This window comes from Eleutherodactylus coqui, chromosome 3 (genome assembly GCF_035609145.1).
Source record: "Eleutherodactylus coqui strain aEleCoq1 chromosome 3, aEleCoq1.hap1, whole genome shotgun sequence".
In the NCBI taxonomy this organism is placed as follows: domain Eukaryota; kingdom Metazoa; phylum Chordata; class Amphibia; order Anura; family Eleutherodactylidae; genus Eleutherodactylus; species Eleutherodactylus coqui.
The window spans coordinates 293,444,294-293,467,154 of NC_089839.1; the positions used below are offsets into that span (position 1 = coordinate 293,444,294).

A 22,861-nucleotide genomic window follows, 5' to 3' on the forward strand; every position below is an offset into this window, starting at 1 on the left:
CAGCACACAGAAGATACAGAATGTGCTGCGGTTTTATTATTTAACACTAGACCAGTTTTATCAGTTTGCTAATTCTCGGTTGTTTCTGTGTGATCACAGTACAATATAACAATCTGTCTTCATTAAACCAGTCAACACTAATGTTATGAGCCGAGTGATTTGCAATTGAGATTATTTAGTTCTTGTCCAGACTTTCCCTCTGTGTGTAGTTGTTCTGTAGCATCGCCCATTTTGGAAAAGCCACAATATTCAACAGATGAAGGTTTATTCACAAATCGGTCATAGTGCATTTTTTGGCACAGTGTCTTTGAAGCAGCAGTAAAATGCCTATGAATAGCTAATCAGCACTTACTGTGGTAAAGGATACTGTCCTAAGGGGACAATCACTTAAAGGGGTTGTCCCACGCCGAAGCGGTTTTTTTTTTTTTTTTCAATAGCCCCCCCCCCCCCCCCCCCCCGTTCGGCACGAGACAAACCTGATGCAGGGGTTTAAAAAAAAAAACCGGATAGTACTTACCCGAATCCCCGCGCTCCGGTGACTTCTTACTTACCTGGTGAAGATGGCTGCCGGGATCTTCACCCACGGTGGACCGCAGGTCTTCTCCCATGGTGCACCGTGGGCTCTGTGCGTTCCATTGCCGATTCCAGCCTCCTGATTGGCTGGAATCGGCACACGTGACGGGGCGGAGCTACGAGGAGCAGCTCTCCGGCACGAGCGGCCCCATTCAGAAGGGAGAAGACCGGACTGCGCAAGCGCATCTAATCGGGAGATTAGATGCTGAAATTAGACGGCACCATGGAAACGAGGACGCTAGCAACGGAGCAGGTAAGTGAATAACTTCTGTTTGGCTCATATTTAATGCACGATGTATATTACAAAGTGCATTAATATGGCCATACAGAAGTGTATACCCCCACTTGCTTTCGCGGGACAACTCCTTTAAAGAGGAAATCCACCCAACAATGTCCACAGAGATGCATATTCAGAAGATCATATCAGTATAGAAGGTCACTCGGCCACCAGTTTGGGCATCTGCGCAGGAATCAAAATTAGTTAATACTTAGTGGGGCTCCTTTGGCCCTAATGACATCAGATGCTCTCCATGACATACTTTCCAACATGATAAACTTCAGCTGGCAGTTCCCTCCATTCATCCTGTAAACATCTGGTGAGTTCTCTCAAACAAGATGGATCCTGTTCATATTTCCCAATACGACGTTCCAGTTTTTCTTCAAAGATGTGCAGTAGGGTTCAGGTCGAGACTCAGTGCAGCCAGCCCAATCCTGAAACATTGCTATCCTTAAACCAACGTAACACAGTGTTGGATTTGTGACAAAGCACGTTGTCTCGTTGAAAGTATTGATGACCATTCCCAGAATACTGTTACATTATGAGCAGCACATTATTGTCTATAGTGTCAAGGTACACCTCCATATTCGTGGTTCTTGCCACCGACCGAGATCATCTCATGTAAACATCCACAGACCATAAAAGAACCTCCACTGTACTTAACTGTTGGCACAACATACTCAAGTAAAAGGGGTTCCACAGGATCCTCCACACTCAGGTACATCCATCTGATGTGAAGATGGAGTAGCGCGATTCGTCAATCCATAGAACATTCTTCTATTCTTCAACTATCCAATGATGACACTCCTTGCACCACTGTAGACAAGCCGATGCATCTTCTATGAGAGAACCCACCAGACGTTTACAGGATGAATTCAGGGAAATACCAGCTGAAGTGTATTAGATATTAGTAGAAAGTATGCCACGGAGAGTATCTGGTGTCATTAGGGCCAAAGGAGCCCAACTAACTCATAGTATCATAGAATGATGGAGTTAGTCCAACCCCCTACTCAATGCAGGATTCACTAAATCATCCCAGACAATTCACCATTTTCATCTTGTAAGCATCCAATAGCATCTTTGACTTTTCTTTTGCTTTTGACACACCCCAAATCCTTTGTTATTGCTTTTGGCCTCTGTTGCAAGCCTCAATTCATTATTAGCTTTAGCTTTTCTGACACTTGCCCTACAGTTTCTGCAGACCGCATTATATTCTTCTTTAGCCATTCCCCCCTCTTTCCATTTGATAAACATATTTTTCTTCCTTTTTAACATGTCTGCAAGTTCTGTGTTCATCCATCCTGGACTCTTTAAATGCTTCCCATTCTTCTTGGACATTTCTGCCCTTAAGAACATCCAGCCATTGGATTCTTCTTACCCTCTTTCTGAGTCCAGTAAAATCTGCCTTTCTGAAATCCACCCTTGAGGTCTGAGTCTTTTCAGGTCTTCCCGAGTTATCCAAAATTCAAGTATTGAAATATGGAAATAAAACCTATTTTCCATTCTTGCTCAGGTGTCCAATAAATTTTGATAGGATAGTGTACGCACCTCTAGAGGTGGTGTTGGAATACCAGTTGGGGGACTCGTAAAAAGGAGGGGAAGCGCGAGAGAAGCCACTGACACAACATTATACTGTTAAAGAGCTCTATTGATTGGGATGGACCCTTTATTTGTTGGAAGCCTCTTCTGAAGAGTTTTGGACTCCACCAATATGATCTTTGGACTTCTCTCAATGTCTGAAGATAATAGAGGACAGATTTCTCGTTTAAGTCACTGAGCACACCAGTTTATATTGCAAAATATTAATTTCCAATTTTAGAAGGACGACAGATGAAGATCTTGGACTATCTTCAGCAGACCAGATCTAGTCCCTCATTGGATAGGTTTGCTAAAATATATGCAGAACACGGATTAGTAAGGTTACTGTTTTTTCTTGGGGACAGCTCCACGGGGGCATAGGGAGTATTACAGGCCATGCAATGCTCCCTGGGAAAAAATGCCTGCGCAGTGCCACCTATTGGAAGACAGCTTTCTTATAAACCAATGTTCAACCTCTTAACCTGACTAAGGACATAAGCCAAACCAGAGTCTTCTCCATATGAAAAAACATTAATCTGCAAACAGCTGTTTCAGAGTTCTTGCCCCTCATCTGGGCAGAGAAGTGTTCTGGATGGCTGGGTGAGATGTTATTGGTTTGGGTTGGAGGGGTACTATTATTCCATGTGGAGAGCAACACGAGGGTGTTAATGCGCCTTTTAGGCCATGTAATGCTACTTTCCAAGAGGTGGTGCTGTGGAGGCATTTTTCCACTATTTGCATAGCTTTTTCCCAGGGGTCATTGCATTGTCTACAAGATTCCCTTTACTCTCATAGTGCTCTCCACAAGAAGAAACAGTAACGCTCCAGAACACCGTGGTTCAGCTGCTGTGGAGGCATTTTCCCCGTTTGCATACTGATTAGAAATTATTTATTAGTCCCCGTTCACATGGTGCAATTTAGGTGCAACAAAATCTGCCCCATTTTAGCATTCTATTGACTGCTGTGGTAATCCTCACCATTGTTCATATGGTGCCGATTTTGAAATCTGCATCGTGGAAAAAGAGTCAATGGGGAACCTTTATAAACCTATTTACTCTAGCTTATGGTGAAAACAAGTCGCAAATTTTTGCGCAAGTGTTTTTTTTTTAAGTTTGAAACTTTTCTTCGGTCTCTGCCAGCCCTGTGAACAAGTGGGCGAGGCTTTTCATTAGGTGCACCATGCTCCGGGGAAAATTGTACTAAGATCAGTGTTAGAAATGTCGGTCTTAGTAAATCCCCCCCCCCTTCCCCCCAGTATGTCAATTCTTGGTGTGCAAACTGCATTGAGCAGCCGAACGAGGATTTACTCCATTTGACTGGGCCACAAGAACTCTGAGGCTCAGCCTTAAAGCTCTGCCATGAATTAATATGTCAGATCCACATCAGAAAAATCTGACCTGCATCTGACAGTCCTCGGGCCAAGTGAACACAATCTGGGGGCTCGTTCATACGAGCGTATGCAGTTTTTGTCAATACAAAATGGTCTGCGTGTGTATGTGCGTTATATGTATTTCTGCTTTTTTATGTCCATGTTGCATCCATGCATAAGCCACTTTTCACACGCACAATAAGAAATGCACGAAGGCCCAAGAAATGTCAGCTTTGTCTCAATCCACAGAAAATGGTGTGCAAAAAACCCCTGCAGTGAACACATATGCTAATGCTTGTTCACGTGTTTTTTTTAACACACCCATAGTCTTTAATGGGCGATTCTCGTCCACGAATATGAACCAAAATAGGACATGCTGCATTTTTTTAACAGTCAACATCGGTCCACGTAAAAAACACGTCTGACTATAACAATTAAATTCAATGGGTCGGTGTGCTGTCTGTAATTGGTCAGTAAAAAAATAAGGACAACGTCAAACAGAAAATGTGCCCGTGTGAATGGGCCCTTATTGACCTTTCGCATAGATGGCATTGTTCCGCAACATGTAGCAGAATGTGTCATTATGCGAATATTCTGCACCAAAATCCACGTCTGCTGTGCAGATTTCAATACAGAATTGATAATACCTGAAAGCAACCATCCAGTTTCAGGACAAAATTCTGTCCCAGGGGGTTGATTACCTGCAGAAGTTCTTCTTTGCCACTCTTCCGATCCGCCACTTTTAGGCCCTGTTTTCAGTTGCCCTAGATGGCTGCAGCAATTGTCTAGTGCCTATTGCAGACTGCTCTCTGATTGGCCAGTGCTGATCACATGCGCAACTCTGGCCAATCAGAGAGCTGGTATAGTGCATTAATAGTCTAACACTACCAATGTGATGTAGAATTAGGTAGTCTGAAGATTGTGTCGGCTATCTTGGACGACCAAAAACAGGACCCATAACCAGTGGATGGGATTAATGACACAGAAAAACCAACTGCAGGCAATACATCCCACTTCCCTCCTCTTTGGGACTGAATTTTGACCCAAAACCAAAAGGTCGCTTTAATTCTGCTATCAATTCCTCATCAAAATCTGCATTGAGACCCGTGGATTTCGGTGTGGATTTCCACAGCAGCAAATGGTTGTGAGTAGAGATGAGCGAGCACCAAAATGCTCGGGTGCTCGTTACTCGGGACGAAATTATTGCGATGCTCGAGGGTTCGTTTCGAGTAACGAACCCCATTGAAGTCAATGGGCGACTCGAGCATTTTTGTATATCGCCGATGCTCGCTAAGGTTTTCATTTGTGAAAATCTGGGCAATTCAAGAAAGTGATGGGAACGACACCGCAACGGATAGGGCAGGCGAGGGGCTACATGTTGGGCTGCATCTCAAGTTCCCAGGTCCCACTATTAAGCCACAATAGCGGCAAGAGTGGGCCCCCCCCCTCCCAACAATTTTTACTTCTGAAAAGCCCTCATTAGCAATGCATACCTTAGCTAAGCACCACACTACCTCCAACAAAGCACAATCACTGCCTGCATGACACTCCGCTGCCACTTCTCCTGGGTTACATGCTTATAGCCGAATTCTCAGAAGGTAGGCAGTTAAAGTCAAACTAATAGAATAAGGCCCAATTCACAGACGTGACTTATACTAAAACTATAATTTTATTAAGATAAGATTAAAAAATGCGAAAATAAGGGCACAACACTGACAAACATGCATAGACCAGGTATAGTAGACCACTTATTGATAGTCGTGGTACCTGTGGTAACCTGGATTATGACACTCAATGGGTAATTTTTGTCTAAATTGACAGACACTCCACTGAGACAAAGATCAAACAAGAACCCAAAGGTACAAGAAAGAAGATTATAAAGGCTCTTTTGATTATAATTATGTATGAGCCTATTGAGATCCCTTGGGTTCTTTAATTCCCAAACGGCCCCTATAGAAATCGTGTCTGGTGAGTGTCTATTTTCTGATCCACATAGGACAATAGATTCTGTAGGTCCTATATGGATGATCTTTAATAGGGTGCTGTAACACGATACCAGACACTGATACTTTATGGAGCACCCAAGATACACGATCTATAACAGAGCCACTTCGGGTCGGTTAGAACTCGATATATTGTAGTAGGAGTGTAATTTCTCCAGGTATCGGATTCAAGACTGTAGGTAGCCAGGAGAGAATATATATACTGTTGTACTTTCTCCTCTATTTGCTGAAAACAGCTATAGGATAATGGTGCAGTGATGGTATCTGCTTTTAATAGTTGATACGTAAAAATGGTACTTTAGACTCTACGCGTTTCACCACACGGTCTTTGTGGATCATCAGGAGATATAGTACTCAAGGATTTAAGATGACAAGGTTGGATATACTGCCAGAGTATCATAATAGGTTTACAAACAAAAGTAAACGATGAGATCTCAGCTCTAATTATAAAGCAAAACAGGTAACTCAAGATAATTCGGTGACCTATTTTAAAAATCCAAGGAGATAAATCCTAGCTATAAATGCAAATAGCTCCTGCTCTTCTAGTGAAGCTCAGAGGGCTACTTCTAGATTTGAGGGACCATGACACAATAGTCATGCAAATAGAGGTATGCAGCAACCTGACACTAACATAAAGAAGATTGAAGCACTATGGGGGAAGACAACAATGTGTGTCTTTTAACCCCAGTCTTAGTTGTATACCAACAAGACAAGTGCTTCTTCTTTATAATAATGGACCAAGGGAATGCAGCAAAATCTGTATCCCAAATCTCAATAGTAGATTTTAAGGCCAAGTTAGTTCAGAGCGCCCTCAGGTAATAATTAGTGCCCTAATCCAAAAGAAAAAAAGAGCTCCAGCAGGAGCATAGTAGAGAGAATAACCCGTCGCCTTGATGGTAGGCTAGGGAAAAACCGCAACGGATAGGGCAGGCGAGGGGCTACATGTTGGGCTGCATCTCAAGTTCCCAGGTCCCACTATTAAGCCACAATAGCGGCAAGAGTGGGCCCCCCCCCTCCCAACAATTTTTACTTCTGAAAAGCCCTCATTAGCAATGCATACCTTAGCTAAGCACCACACTACCTCCAACAAAGCACAATCACTGCCTGCATGACACTCCGCTGCCACTTCTCCTGGGTTACATGCTTATAGCCGGTTCCACTGAAAGCAATGGGCTGCCGGCGTGCGCGGGATGAATTGTCGGGAAGGGCAACTTCAATTCATCCCGCGCACGCCGGCAGCCCATTGCTTTCAGTGGAACCTGCTGTATTGCCGGCTCCATTGAATTCAATGGGCAAACATAGTTCTTCTCTGCCACAGCTGTTACAGCTGTGGCAGAGAAGAATGATTTGTCTTCTATATGCTCTCAATGGGGTCTGCGCTGCTGCCACCGGCCCCATTGAGCGCATATAGAGAAGAGAACAGAAATCGCAGATCGCAGATAGGTGCGATCTGCGATTTCTGACTATGGCCTAAGAAGGACCGTTGGGGTTCTTGAAGCCTAAAATAACTCCTAACACTCTCCCTATAGCAGCTCCGGCATCAGCAGCACTGTCCCTGATCTCTGTCAGAATGCATATGTGGCCAGCCGCGGGCGGGCAGATTTTAATACTCGGGTGACACCTGATCTCGCCAGCCACTCACTGCAGGGGGATGGTATAGGGCTGGAACATCACAGGAGGAAGTTGTAATGCCTTCCCTGTCTTTCTATTGGCCAGAAAAGCGCGCAAATTTCTCAGGGAAGAAAATGAAAGTGACTCGAACATCGCGTGGTGCTCGTCTCGAGTAACGAGCATCTCGAACACCCTAATACTCGAACGAGCATCAAGCTCGGACGAGTACGCTCGCTCATCTCTAGTTGTGAGACAATTCAGTTCCGTGTTAAAGGTCCCTTCGGGTCCTGAGTTATTCTTACTTTTCCTATAGTTTTCCTTTAAGTTCATCTCAGCGGTCCAGTCTAGAATCGGGTCCAAGTTGCTGTTATGACCTCATCACATCCCTCTTATATCTGATCCTCGCAGAGATCTGTTACAATGTAAACAACTGAATTCGCTTTGGAGGGAGATGTTCCACGTTTCCAATAAACGTTTGATTTATATGGAATCTCTTAGAACATGGAGTTGCGGTTACTTCTCACTTGTGGTTACATTAGGATTGTTTGGAGATAGACATCACTCTTTGGCCAGAGCCGGTAACTAATCATAACTTTTCTGCTGTTGTAGAGACAAACATTATACACCGTCTGCCAAGAGTGGTTCCGAGTCTCCAGCCAGAAGACGTCGTCCCCGGATCTGGTTGCTGTTTATCTTGAGGAATTCAGATCGATCAGTCCAGAGCTATTGCAGACGGTTGTCAATATCGCTGATGAGAACGGGAATACCGCCCTTCATTACAGCGTGTCCCATTCCAACTTTAGAATCGTTAAGTTCCTTCTGGACACAGGTGAGGAACGCTTCATTTTGCTACATTGTATCATGATTTGATTCCCCTGGGTAACAACTTTGGCAGATTGTGACATCTACAATTTCCAGTGAACTCTGCAATTCAACATTGTGTCACACGTATGAACTCAGATGCACTAATTTTTATAAAATGTGACCTTATCCTTAAAGGCGGAACCCCTTATGTTAAGCACCGCCCTTCTCCATTAAGTATGGATAATGTAAGAGGGGTGAGCGGTACCCTACTCCCCTCACTTACTGCAGACGAGTAGAGCCTTCTTCCTTCAGAGGATGAGCCCAAATGTTCTCTGCATGACCGGTGCTCTATAAAAAGGTACAATTTTTCTGCTCTGCCACTGAAAAGAGCGCAGGGACTGTTATAGTGAATGGAGCTGCTGCTGGGAGCGCTGTTAGGAAAGGTGCAGCAGTCTGCAGAAGAGCTACTGCTAGAGAGTGACTGGAAAGGGCAGTAGGAGCCTGGACTCCTGGATTTGAGAGGGGCTGTTGTGAGAACATAGAAAGTGCTGAGCAAAGGACCCAGAGACTGCTTGCTACCAAGAGGGACAAAGTAGCCATGGTATGGCCACACCTTGGTGGAGAAAATTGATTGTGACCTGGCTCGAGGAGAACTGCGTGGTAGAGTTGCTTATCTGACTTGGGACGAGCCTGAGTTGATAGTAATGGCAATTCACATACAACGCAACTGTAAGTGAGGCTGGTCCCTACACTAACTGTAAGTGTGCACACTGCTAGGGGTACGAAGACTTAGCCAGCATGCCTGCTACATGGGATGGAGCCACACTGGGAGATTGGCTGGTACTAGGATTTTGTCACCCCCATTCATGGACAAAGTCATTTTTCTGGGAGAGATTGCTAACGTCACTAGTGGGAAAGGAGTGTTTAACTTTGGGAGAGACTCCTAAAGGTGGTTATTCTTATGTTTAGCTAGTGGTAGATAGTGCCTAGGCCTTTCAAAGTAAAAATCCAAGGCTGTTTCAAATAATTCCTGTACCCCTAGGTTACTCCATATGCTGCATCGTAGCCTGAATCCTGCATTGTGACACCATCACCTGCGACAGATAACATGGTGCAAACTTTTTGCACACATGGTACTTTAGAGTGTTTTAAGATTGATTGTTGTCTACTAGTACACGGCGACGGCACATAAAGGTTATGTTTGGCTGGAGGTGCTCTGCAATTCTCTGCTATCCCCGGGTGTGTGATAGAAAAAAGTCAACAAAAGTCATATAAAACATGTCTGAGCTGCAAGCGAACAACCCAGCTTTAGGCACGCTTGTAAAATGCCCACCTGATAAATACATCCCAGTGTTACATGACTCGCATGCTGTAGAACCAAAGAACAATGGAAGAGACGCTAACAACAAAAAGAATTGTGCAGCTTCCCATAAAATGATCGCAGAGTATAATTATCAGCTATAATAATGATAATCATGACAAGTCTTTATAGGTTACAGGTTCATCAAAATGTCATAGAGAAAGGGCGAGCACTTCAGTGAGTACTGTGGGAGAGGTTGAAGCACTGCTGCGACTACTGGGGGATGGAAGGCACTGCTGTTACTACTGGGGGATGGAAGGCACTGCTGTGACTACTGGGGGGATGGAAGGCACTGCTGTGACTGCTGGGGGGCAGTCGTGACTAATGTGGGAAAGGCAGAAGCACAGCTTTGGTTAAGGACCATTCACCAGGGTGGTTCAGTTGTGGTAAAAACTGCCCAAAAAAACGCATTTGTGGTAAAATGCAACAAAAACGCAAGCGGTTTTGCCAATGCGGTTTGTGTGCTTTTTGCAGCAACCAAACCACCCATGGGTGGGCTGCTAAAACTACTGTGAATCCATTGCTGGAACTGCTGAAGAGGGGGATAGAAAGTCCCTGCCCTGACTACTGGTGAATGGCAGGCACTGCTGTGATTATATTATGGGCCTATCGTGATTAGTGTGGGAAAGTAATTAACTGCTGTAGGAAAAGGAGAGACATTGCTGTGATTACTGGGGATAGCGGACATTTCTATGACTGCTGTGGGCCTATAGTGACTATTGTGCGAATGTAATATAAGTAATGTAACTGCTGTTATTGATGTAACTACCATAAGAAAGGTTGGAGATATTGCTTTGATTATTGGGAATGGAGGGCACTGCTGTGAATGCTGGGGTTCAGCGGTGACTAATGGGGAAAAGACAGAAGCGCTATTGTGGTTACTAGAGTCAATGGGTACTGCTAAAGAAATGAATGGAAAGGCAGTGCTGTGACTACTGGTGAATAGCGGGCAATGCTGTGACTACTGGTGAATAGCGGGCAATGCTGTGATTATTGTAGGCCAGTAGTGACTACTATCAGAAAGTGATGTAACTATTATAGGAAAGGGTGAGACATTGCTGTGATTACTATGGGGTGGAGGGCACTGCTGTGATTTCTGGCGAAATAGGACACCGTTATGACTACTGCAGGAAAGCAAGAAGCCTTGTTGTAACTTTTGAAGTGAATGAAAGGCACTGCTGTGACTACTAAGGATGGTGTGTACTGCTGTGACCGCAGGGGGCCTGTAGTAACTAGTGTGGGAAAGTAAAGTAACTACTGTAGGACGTTGCTCTGATTACTTGGGGATGGAGAGCACTACTTTGACTACTTGGGGGTCTATAGTGACTAATGGGGGAAAGGCAGACGCACTGCTGTTACGGGAAAAAGGGTGCACTGTTATGTCTACTATCAGAAAGGAAGAAACCTTGCTGTTACTATAAAAGTGGACAGAAAAGCACTGCTGTGACTACTAGGGATGGCCGGCACTGCTATCACTGCTGTGGACCTGCAGTGACTAATGTGGGCAAGTAAAGTAACTACTACCACTAATGTTACTACCGCAGGATAAAGGGAGACCTTGCTGTTATTACTTGGGGATGGAGAGCACTGCTGCGGCTGTTGGGGGCCTGTAGTGACTAATGTGGGAAAGGCAGACACGCTGCTGTGACTACTGGGGAAACAGTGCACTGATATGACTACTGCAAGAAAGGGAGAGCAATCCTGTGACTAATGGGGATGGAGGGCACTGCTCTGAGCGCTGGGGCCTGTAGTGTCCTCTGTGGGAAAGGGAGAAGCATTACTATGATTACTGAGGGATGGAGGGCACTGCTGTGACTGATGGGGCCTATAGTGACTAATGTGGGAAAGGGGGAGGCATTGCTGTGACTACAGTGGAAGGAGAGGCAATTCCATGACTACTGTGAAGAGGGGATAAGAAACTACTCTTAGCCTGTGACTAATGGGGGGAAGGGACAACATACAAGTGAAGTAGAGGAGGCACTGCTGCAAATACTGTTGGAACATGGAGGACATTATAGTGACTACTGTTGGAGGTGGGGGGCATAGCTGAGACTACTCAGAGATGCGCCGTGGAACCGTGGTCACATGATTGACGCTAGCAGTGACTGAAGGAACCCATTGACTTATAAAGGGGCCTTTTATTTTGATAGGGAAAAAAATGGCTGTAAAAGTGCCGCAATGTGTGACGTAGCGTCTCCGATGCAGATGTGACCTCTACGGCCTGTCAAAAGTAGACGTTGACTTTAACTAATATCCCAGTGAAAGCACAAATAATGTAAATCCTTTTACATCTCGCTGTGGGCTGCGAAACGCGGCTCATTTACGCTGCAAACTAAGTACTATTTCTAATTGTACTGCTGAGCGGCTACAAGGGCATCTGTAAACAAGCGCCTTCATTAACATACTTAGCTCCACTGTTTGACATTTTACAAGTGATGGAAGGGCTGCTCATTGCAAGACCCTCCTGACCGGGATCAGGTATCGAGGTGCAAACTCTGCAGACAGGACATTAACTTTCTTCGTCGTGCGTCAGTGATCGAAATAAAAGAGCAGACCCGGAACTTTTTAACCAGGAGATAATGATTTTCTTAGTGTCCCTAAATCATCCCATTAGTAATCGTGACACGTCCGCTATCTATCTGAGGAGCGACCTGGAAAACCCATTAGCCCGTTCACTTGGGAGAAGTCGAGAGCTGGAGGTTGGAGCAGAAGAACCTCTAAGAGAAGAAGATCTGTCATCTGCTTATGTCTCGATCCATGAGTCTGCTGTATGCTATCAACCTCTGCCGCGGTGACTGACAGCTCCGCTCCAGTGGCTGAGACACGTTCTTCAAACACTGGAGGACATTTCCCACCTGGCACTATACAAGGATGCTGTTATTGAAGTCAAAGCTGCAATACCTACCACAGATAGACCCCGGTATATACCGAAATCGCTGCAGAAACCAGTTCTGACGTTATATAGCGCCATTGATGTATTATAACATTTTTTGATAGGGTTGATGGACATTTTGAAGAGGTGTCCTGAGCATGAACCATAGTGGAAGCCCACTGCAGCTCCTGCTATGATCTGTCCATGTAATACTACATTTCACCTGTAGTGGCCACTGCAGGGGAAGTGCATGACTGGCTGTACCTCCCGCCAACAGCTGATTGCCATTCTAGACACAGTCATTTGATCTCAGGGGCGGCGGACTTTAACCCTTTCCAATCCAATTTGTATCCTGGTTTTCCTAGGGGGCTTACTCTTTTTCTGCCATTATACAACGGCGCTATCTGCTGGCTAAAGCCAGTACTGCATCAGGTGACACGTTGGATAGGCTTCGACAGCAGAGAGGCTGTCAATATTCAGTAAGAGAACCCCGACTGACGTCTTCCAACATCGGAGCTGTACAGCCTTAAATCATAATGTCTTCAGACGTCAGACAGTGGATTGGAAAGGGTTAAAGCAGTGGTTGTCTTCATGTCTTATTATAGGTAATTCATGTGATCTGAGGTCAAAAGCTATACCCATGCCCCTCTATACCGTCCACCTGCCAATGCTATCATGATTGATGATGTCACACTATATACCCTGTTTCCCCAAAAATAAACCCTACTCTATTTCGGGATTTTTGGGGAGGCTTGAAATATAAGCCCTACCCCAAAAACAAGCCCTAGCTGCATTACATTAAAAAAAGGAATACATTACCTAGCAGGCTTGGTTCCTCCTGCTGCTCTCCGGAGTCCCAACGCGCTTCGTGCAGTCCACAGAAGATCACTTCCTGGTTACAGGATTCATAATTCCCACCTCCAGGGAGCAATGGTTCTGATTAGGTTCTCGAGCCTTGCTCAGTCAATCAATGCAGCACTTGATGAGCCAATGCGATGGCTGTGATTGGTTCATCTAGCGCTGCATTGATTGAACTGAGCCTGCTAGGTAAATATAAGACATCCCTAAAAATAAGACCTAGCCGCTTTTTGGGCCAGAAATTATTACAAGACAGGGTCTTATTTTCGGGGAAATACGGTAGTGTTATAGACGATGTAAAAGGAAGTATTCCTAATCATTAGCTCTGTTTAACCCAATTACATAATGATAATTGCCATGCACTGCTCATCTCTAGTGCCACTGTCTATGCTGCAGAGTGCATGGCCTGCCTTAGCTATGTGCAACCTGTGGGCTCGCACAAGGCATCATCCACCAGCTTGTAGGAGGGGCACCAGGCAGATGTAGGTTGTAGGTGATTGGTTCCCCCTTAGGTCTGCCCAGTCAGATGATTTTCTTTCTGTACGCAGCAGTGTCTTATGGAGCCACATGAATCCATCTTCTGGCTCTGTGGGATGTTCTCAGGTGCTGCTGTGAGCCCATCTGCACAATTACTTAGATCTACTGCTGTATTTATCTACTGAGTTTGGTTCTGATGCTGTATTTATGTTATGGGCTTGGTCCTAGTGCTGTATTTGTTATGATCTTGGTTCTGGTTCTGTATTTGTGTTATAAGCTTGGCTCTAGTGCAGTATTTATGTTGTGATCTTGGTTCTGGTGCTGTATTTATGTCCTGAGCTTGGTTCTTGGTTTTATTGTGATCATGGTTCTGGTGCAGTATTTATGTTATGAGTTTAGTTTTGGTGCTGTATTTGTGTTATCATCTTAGTTCTGGTGCTGTATTTATGCTATGAGCTCGGCTCTAATGCAGTATTTATGTTATGATCTTGGTTCTGGTGCTGTATTTGTTATTCTTGGTTCTAGTATTGCATCTATGTACTGAGCTTGGTTCTAGTGCTGTATTTATGTTATGAGCTTGGTTCTGGTACAGTATTTATTCACTGAGTGGTTCTGGTGTGGGTATGCTGCCATCTTGCTGCTTTCTGCAGAAAAAGAATACAGGCAGACTGCCTATCAGCGTAATAAATATCACTTTATCTTATAAAAATTCTGCACAGTATTATCTACCCTAATGCCGGCACTGGCGTATATCTCCTCCCATTCCGGGCATTAGGACCCAGTTGGCATTGTAACCTTTGCTATTCCATTGTCAGTGTGCAATATCATATAGGTATTTTGGGTTCTTTTGTGTGAAGCTGTGCGAGTGTGACTTTTCTATGTCTCCTGGTTGAGGTAGTAACCTACTAAGCATTCTACATCAGCTTTTAGCCTTTTAATCTAAATGTCATCTCCTGGAGAGCCAACAGGCAATGATTCAGTAGTGTGAGGGCTGCGGGGTAGGATTATTGGGTATTGATTAAAGCGCAGGTTTCCCATTTTATAGCTCACATCTAGATAGTAAACTACAGAAAAAGGCAAGTTTGCAAATACTTCATGTATTCTTAGTTACTGCAGTCGCATAGGCCATTCTCATCAAGGGCAGCATGAAATGTATGCAAGCTGAAATCTCCCAGCATTCCTTGGTGAGTTTCTGTGCATTTGCTGTGGCGATTTGCAATGGGGGAAAGTGTAGTCATTATGCCACACCAGACAGTCCTCTGTAGGAGAAAGATAACGGACTCCCACAACCACACACCCATTGTAAGAGTTCAGCTACACTATTAAACTTGTGTCTGTTGACAAGCTTCATTCTCGTAACTCTGGAGTATAACATAGAATGGAGTTCAGGATCGTAATGTATGTACATAGTGACTCCACCAGCAGAATAGTGAGTGCAGCTCTGGAGAATAATGCAGGATATAACTCAGGATCAGTACAGGATAAGTAATGTATGTACACAGTAACTCCACCAGCAGAATAGTGAGTGCAGCTCTGGGGTATAATACAGGATGTAACTCAGGATCAGTACAGGATAAGTAATGTATGTTCACAGTGACTCCACCAGCAGAATAGTGAGTGCAGCTCTGGAGTATAATACAAGATGTAACTCAGGGTCAGTACAGGATAAGTAACGTATGTACACAGTAACTTCACCAGCAGAATAGTGAGTGCAGCTCTGGAGTATAATACAGGATGTAACTCAGGATCAGTTCAGGATAAGTAATGTATGTACACAGTGACTCCACCAGCAGAATAGTGAGTGCAGCTCTGGAGTATAATACAGGATGTAACTCAGGATCAGTACAGGATAAGTAAAGTATGTACACAGTGACTCCACCAGCAGAATAGTGAGTGCAGCACTGGAGTATAATACAGGATGTAACTCAGGATCAGTACAGGATAAGTAACTGTTAGGGATAAAATCCATGTTACATTAATATGCTGTGGGGCTCCAAATCAGAGGTGGTTATGGCAGCCACCATGAGAAAGCAATAGACACAGGCATCACGGTCGTGTCTTAGAGCAATCTGCTTTATTGTGTAAATTGACTTAGTCTTATACAGAAAAAAAGGAGGCGTATCAGTAGGTTAGTGTTACAGAGGTTGGCCTGTTTTACTGGTACATAAGTTTGTCTTCTCTATAAAACAATGCTTTATTTGTTTGTTTGTAGACATCGTGTCTGGTACCCTGATTATCATCACACTCTACATTCTAATTGCATGCCCTACCTAGACAGCAGTACAAAGCATTCCATACAACCTTTTGATCAGTGTAACGAGATAATCAAGATCTTGGAGACATGATGGACACTTAAGATTACACCTGTACTTCATTTAGCAGAGCTTTTCATAGGACACAGAATAGAGTGTACAATTTAGGCCTACAGCCTCCGGAAACGTATATCAAAGATACATACATATATAAATTAAGATGTTCATAACCCTCACAGTCCCCCATTTTGAAACAGTCCATCTTGAAAAGAGCCTTTGTAGTGGTACTATCAGGGGTGCTAAGCCACCCTCGCCGGTCTTTCTATCCTCTTCGCCGGATCCCCACTGTTGTTGCTCTTTTACGTATGACTGTTTTAACGATATCGTAGAGGGAGCGATTCCAGATAATTTGCTTGTCTCCGTATCCCACAGAATGTCCATAAATTGCAAACACTCAAAAGAATGAACAAAAGAAACAGTATTAGTAAAGGGTGAAACATAAAATCCATCATCTTTCCTGCAATAGGTGACCATTCAGTAAAAATATCATACCAGTTATACTCTGTGTCCCTGGATCTTAGTACCTAGGCTGACTAGCTTATCTCCTACCCATACATTTTTCTAATTCCATAAGGGAGAGGTTAGTAACATCCAAATGCTTTTAAAGGTATTCAGTATCTATCATTAGTCTTACAATTCTACCCAAGGATACTGTCAGAGTTGACATAGGGATAGCATCTGGGTACCACTAGTACCTTAATGTTGCTTCAGCATCTGGCAAAAAGGTGTAAGTTTCTGTAAATCTATGTATCACCGATATGTTCTGTATACATCCAGACAATGGAGTGGTGAGATTATACATATTGGGGGCCAACTTCTGTCAGCATATAGATGAAGCAGGTAACACCGTCCAATCACATATGCTGATTGAAGGCTGCTGGAAACATGGCTCATATGCGGCTGTACTCCGTCCGCATGCTAGGCCATCCAGTGTTTCTTATTTTCACTATAAATCATCATACCTGTGAACTTGGGCAACCAATATTGTAAAGCATATAGAGGCGGTCCGAACACCACAGGTAGTACTACAGACTTACACATCAGGCTTGTGTCCTTTACATCATAAAATCATTTCCCCAGTGCTATACTCATCAGAGCATTCTACACCATCAGCCCCGGGCCGTATCCAGGATGCTACTGGAATTACATTATTGAGAATATTTCTCCACAATTTTTCATTATTTGTCATCACATCTGACTGTTCTTTGTCCCTCTCGTGAATCCTATATACATATTGCAGGCTACATTGTGTATAGTTCATGAATTTACTCATATTTACAAACAAATCCTTTTAAACCGCAAAACCAGATTAAAAAGCGTTAATACATCCTTATCATATCCTAATGCAAGACATCGGGGGAGGAACAAGGAAGGCATGCATTGTGCCTGAACATTTATCAATCTAGAAACATCCTGTCCTACCCCAGCCATTTTATTCTTCATCACCTCTAAATCTATAGAGTTTAGAACCCCTACACCTGTACCAATTCCCCCTAATAGGGTATCATACCATTTTCGTTTTCCTCTGGTGCAGGGTTTCATTGCCTGAAGAGAAATATTATAATGCAATATGGTTTTCTGGCTCTTTGTGGATGATAAGGGGTGTCAAATGCCTGGGAGTTACCCAGGGCAGACATGAAGTGTTGCATTATTTCACCTGTGAAATGTGTACCTCTATCTGACTCGATTACCTCTGGTACCCTGTATCTGCAGATTACCTTATTCATGAGCTTCTTTTCGGTTACCTGCTCATTTACTTTTGTAACAGGGTACGCCTCCAACCTGAAAAACATCAACAACAAGCATATATTCATACTTCCCAACACGTGGGAGCTGAATTGTCAATTTGCAATCCCTGAAATGGGTAGAGTGGTCCTGGCAAGTGCCTTTGTGGTCAATTTACTTCTACCCTGTTGCTTACGGCATAGCTCATGCAAAACTGGACAAATGATGTAGCAGCTACAAAGAACCCAGGGGGCAACCCTTTCTCTCTCAAGCGTAGGTAACATAGCTGCCTCCGATAGGTGAGTCTTTTCATGGATCAGCTGGGCCATCATGGGGTACAGGGATCGTGGTAGGCAAGTTACTGACTGTTTGCCATACGCCACCCTGTTCTACTGCCCCCATATTAGTCCATTTATCTTTTTCTTCTTTGCTGGCTTGTGACTGTAATGTCTTTAGTACATCAATGTTCAAATTTTTATCAAAGTCCAAATCATAGTCTCTGACTTGTGCGGTCAGTATCTTCTTTTCTTCTTTCTTCCACGGCTTGAGGGCCGCTGTCTGCGCTGAAGTCTACTAGGGCGTTGCCTTTTGCTTCTGCACTGTTGGCTTTAGTATGAGCTTTCACCTTCAGGATTGCTACTTTGTCTGGTAGGAGTAGGGCTTTCATAAGGTTCTGTACTGCTACACCATTCTCAATGGGTTGTCCTACAGAAGTTTAAAAGTGTCTGGCCTTCCATGTTGGGCCGTAACCATGATCTATGCCGAATACATACCAGGAGTCAGTGTAAATGGTTACCTTCTGTCACTCTACACGCCTCAGTGAGGGCCTTCAGTTCCGCTTCTTGTACTGAGACATGCGGAGGCATTCTGCTTTTAGAGATCTTGTTGTGTGAACACTGCATATCTGGTGTGGAGTCGTCAATCACCCTGGTACCATCTATAAAATACAACTCAAAATATGTATTAACAAGGGGTTTCAATAACTCTTTAAAACTTAAACTTTTCTTGTTGCATCAATGCTAGACAATCATGCTGATATTCTATTCCAAATAGATCACGTTCTTATTTGCAAAAATTTTTTTTTTTTTTTTAAAATAGCTGATCTGTAATACATAGATCACCTATGCATCCCCCTCCCCCATTTGATCACCTATGCCTCCCCCTCCCCCATTTGAAACAGGATACTCGATTGGAAGAAGAGTAGCCGGGTTCACCATTGAAAAGAAATATTAAAGGGGGGGCATGAGCAAAGCACATTGCAACCTTATTTGACGAGCTAGAGACAGATGTTTAGGTTGTACTTGAGTAAGTATACTCTGGATGTCATGAGGGGTGAGAACCACTAGGGGGGGTAGTTCAGGACCAACTCAGAAGACTTGTCAACCCTTACTTGTACTGCTGCCACCGCACAGACACAGGAGGGGGCTCCTCGGGCTACCGGAGTAATACCCAAGTGACCGTGGACGTCCTCCATGTTTTTGCGTCAATACTGCTGTCGCATGAAAGGCCAGGGACGGCAGTATGAGACAAGTCCCAAAAAGGTGCGAAGCTTTGGCAGCAGAAGAAGATACAGAAATGGCTTGAACTGCAGCCCTGCGTCGTTCTGTGAGATGTCTGCCTTCTTGAGCTAGACAACAACCTTTTGTTTACAAAGCTGTAATTTTTCCTTTTTAAGCCTTGCAGCCATTTTCTGCTAAAAAATTTTTAGAAGAGAAATAGATGCAGATTGACATGTTTCAGATCCTCAACACAAAGCTGGAAAGTCATTAACATATTGCAACAGCACAGTCCCCTCAGGCGGAGTCCAAGCCTGCAGGACAGTTACATAAATGCCCTTTTTTCTGAAAAAGGGCCGGAGATTCAGACTGTCTCCACTCTGGTTTATTATCTATGACCTTAGGGATTCCAATAGACCTTCTACAAAGGCCATACTAAGTACATGTTTGCCCATCTTTTCTATGCCCCTATACCCCAGATCTGACCAATGTTGTTGAAGGCGGGCATAGAATTGTTTTACACTTTCTTCCTTCTCTTTGTGTGATATTAGAAAGAGACAAGGAGGATTCTCTCAATTTTTTTTTTTTTTTTTTTTTTCTTTTTCTCCAATGTTTCAGACAAATTAAAAATATTTTACCACTTCTCAATTCTCTATGTTTAATTTTATCCCAATCTGTGCCACAATAGTCTTTCACATAATTTTAGATTATAGTTCCCGCTGCCTTCCCTGTTTTACATATACTCCTGCATCTCCTCCTTGTCCTCCTTCTCATGCTTCCACTCACTAGCCTAGGATCTAGTGAGCATAGGCATAACCGGTTTGCACCGAGGAGCTCCGCAAGCAGGGCAGCTCTCTCTCCAATCCGGGTTCTGTTGTCCACAATGCCAGCAGGTCCATCCCTCCAGTCCAATGTTTGACCTTGGAGTGGATGACTTGGCATAGGGTGGGGAGGAGACGGTTGGAATTGAGATGAAGGAGGGGGTGAAGATGGAAGAGGGAACTAACCCGACAATAAGAGAACATCTTTGAATTCTTTTCTCATTTCATTTTCAGCTACTGAACAGTATATATATATATATATATATATATATAATACAACATACTTCCTGTGTAGCCAAATATAACCAATTCTTAATTCAGATTTCTTTGCAAAGACAAGTAGGTCTTCTAAAGCCCAGTACTCCACCCTTTGAAATGTATCTTATCTTCTATAGAACACAGAAACTTCTCCAGACAAATAGCTGTATAACTGGTTCCACTGCCTGTGACATCTTCTATTGTGCAAATAACCTGGGCTGACTATTCAAAATGAACTTAGAGTGTAATACACTTGCCCCCACCTTACAAAAACTGCAAATTCACACTCACTAAGGGGGGTTTTATTCATTCCTATACGGACTGATAATATGTGAAGTAGAAATTGGGATTGTATTTACTGTACACCAGACTTCCAATAATGAGCGAATTATGTATAGATAAGAAAAACTCTTAGTACCGCGGTTTTTACACAATTTGCTCAGAATAGGCTACCCAATGACAAACACAATACAACTTATGCCCATTTCTACCCACATACTGATATTCACCACACTGCGACCACTCAGCGGCCAATATATTATAGGGGGCTTTATTCCACCCTGGCATAATTAACAATTCATCGGACACTTCTTTGTTCTTAGCTACCGACGTTTTCGTACTATTGCGGATTTTCTTAAAAGGCGACATTTTCACACTGTGCCAGATTATCACAAGAAATTCTTCAACTATCAGTTTATCAAAATTTTCCTTTAAAACAAACTAGTGTATTACTCTCTGCGTAATCCGGTTCACAGCGCCATTAATATATATTGCTGCAAGGAGCAAGACTTAGTTCAAATTACGCTTTATAGAGAGTTAGACACTATAAAAGGTTCATACTGTAGTTGATTGGGACCCTAATAAGTGGGATGGGGACCAATATTCATTTGCCAATTTCTTTAGCTATCTTCCGCACCTTATCCTCTTTACCAGCAGTATGGACAATGGCTGGCGGTTTATGTACACCGAGAGGCTTATTGTTTTTATTCTTTCACACACATAAAACAATTGTTTGTTTCACTATTTTCTTATGCAGTTTTCCATACCTTATCCTCTTTACCAGCACTATGGCCAATGGCTGGCGGTTTATGTACACCAAGAGGCTTATTATTATTATTATTATTATTATTTTCTTTATACACTCTTCAAATAAAATACTGTTGTTCATTGAAGATGAATTACACTTTAAATAGAACTTTTGTTATTAATTTGACTAAAGTACTTATCAGGTGTTTCAAGTACACAATTATCTCATATTAATATCTTAATTCAATAATATTCAAATTAACACAACCCAATATTTTTGAATTCCACATATTCCACGAATCTGTATATACATATATACACTGTGGTAATCCTGGGCTATTATCTCACACAACTAGTCTCAGGAATAAAATTAGATAATTAGATGCCCCTCCTTTGGTCACTCCATTTGTTCAAGTGGGAGACTTAACATGGAGTCTAAGAGTGACCTTCACTCTATACATTACCACAATATACATATATATACACCAACATCCACTTAAAATGGAGACACACTTCTCACCTAGGCTGGACTGTATGTAGGGTGGAGCAAGACCTGTTCCTATTGTTTTTCCCTCCCATCTCCTTACATCACCTAGCTCCACCCCCTGTGGTCTGGCTCAGCATTTGGTCATTTTTGCTTCATTTCGTTTCTGGTTACCGGACAGTACACACCATATAACACAGTCTAACTCTCATACAGGTCCTTCCATTTATACACACACATAAAGACAAAAACATTTGCATGTCAGTTACTAAAGTGTCAGTACTTTTTTAAGTGTCAGTACTTCCTCACTTGTCTAAAAGTGTCGGTACTTCCCAACCCTGCTTATTTCCCCCCGTCTCAACTACTTCTCTTATACCTATAAGAGGCTCCCATTCAGGGATTTTATCCCCTGAAAATTTTAGGCTTCCCTGGTACAATTTATACCATGCCTTCCCGAGATCGGCAAGCGGGTTTCATATTCTGTACTTCCTCACCCTGCATATTTTACCTTGTCTCTACTACTTCTCTTATGTTTATAAGAGGATCCCATCAGGGGTTTTATCCCCTGAAAATTTTAGGCTTCCCTGGTATAACTTATACCATGCCTTCCAGAGATTGGCAATAGGGTATCATCCTCACCCTGCATATTTTACCTCGTCTCTACTACTTCTCTTATGTTAATAAGAGGATCCCATCAGGGGTTTTATCCCCTGAAAATTTTAGGCTTCCCTGGTATAAGTTATACCATGCCTTCCAGAGATTGGCAATAGGGTATCATATTCTGTACACTGACCATGCAAAGTAACAAATAAAGACAATAACAGTTAAACACCCGCACAGCATATTCAGCCCACCATATGAATTCTTAAAAAGCTTGAAGATTTATAAGAGGCATGCACTTCTTACCCCTCGGACAGGAAAGGAGCAGCCAGGAAGCACGGATAGATTGTGGCAAGA

At 43.3% G+C, this 22,861-nt stretch overlaps 1 protein-coding gene across 4 annotated transcripts in view; it reads left to right on the forward strand.

Moving 5' to 3' along the window:
* The window catches only part of KANK4 (KN motif and ankyrin repeat domains 4), a 135,645-nt gene that overhangs the window by 91,862 nt on the left and 20,922 nt on the right, over positions 1-22,861 (forward strand). For all 4 annotated transcript variants that reach the window (XM_066597724.1, XM_066597723.1, XM_066597725.1 and 1 more), the window contains exon 7: positions 8,021-8,240. In XM_066597724.1, the coding sequence (XP_066453821.1) occupies positions 8,021-8,240 (220 nt within the window). The remainder of the gene's footprint in view (positions 1-8,020; positions 8,241-22,861) is intronic.